Source organism: Phalaenopsis equestris, unplaced genomic scaffold (assembly GCF_001263595.1).
Source record: "Phalaenopsis equestris unplaced genomic scaffold, ASM126359v1 Scaffold000448, whole genome shotgun sequence".
Classification (NCBI taxonomy): Eukaryota; Viridiplantae; Streptophyta; class Magnoliopsida; order Asparagales; family Orchidaceae; genus Phalaenopsis; species Phalaenopsis equestris.
Genome location: NW_018164889.1, coordinates 131,689 through 132,430, shown reverse-complemented (window position 1 = coordinate 132,430; position 742 = coordinate 131,689). Strand labels below are relative to the sequence as shown.

General features: G+C 35.4%; 1 protein-coding gene across 1 annotated transcript in view; it reads right to left on the bottom strand.

The window, feature by feature from the left end:
- Positions 1 to 742, bottom strand: part of LOC110027791 (guanine nucleotide exchange factor SPIKE 1) — a gene marked incomplete at its 3' end in the record, with an annotated part of 66,286 nt that overhangs the window by 45,340 nt on the left and 20,204 nt on the right. Inside the window, 1 exon segment of the mRNA XM_020729356.1 lies at positions 310 to 447. Coding sequence (XP_020585015.1) covers positions 310 to 447 — 138 coding nt within the window.

Below are 742 nucleotides of genomic sequence, written 5' to 3'. Positions count from 1 at the left end.
AATGCAATCTACTAGCAATTTCAAGAAAATAAATTATTACGAGTAAAATGTCAAAATAGTCCCCTGGCTATTTACATGGGGCCATTTTAGTCTAGGAGTCTATAAAAGTCTTAAATTAGTCCCTATACTTCTTTAATATGAACTAAAATAAATCCCAGGAAGGACTAGTTCAGCCCCCATTAAAAAAGCATGGGACTAAATTGACACTTCTATAGACTATGGGACTAAAATAGCTTCCCACAAAGAATGAAGGATCATTTTGACACATTTCTCTACATTTATTGAAAACTATACTCCGGGATGACTTACAGGCTCATTGCGCGAATAAATAGATGATGTGACACCACCATCTTCGGTGGCACATTTTTCAAGCTGAATCAACAGACAAATTGAAGCTGATAAAGCATCCACAGAAAAAATACCTCGCCGATCTGAAGAAAAGGATGCCTATAAGGGAAAATTGAAGAAAACATCACCAGCAAGAACATTAAATGCTATACAAATCCCAGCCTAGACTGTAGTGGAATAATAAGATTCATATAGTTAACATAGAGCAAATAAACATTGATGTTACGGTTTGCATTTTGTCCCTACTATTAATATCAGTTTTAAAGAAGTTTGGGGGAAAGACGGGAAAATGTCTCCTTTATAATGTGGTTGCATGGATACGCTTGGGTTGAGCAAGATATTGAAAATACAAAAAGTAGGACTGCTAAGGGCAAATTAAGAAAAACATTGTAGG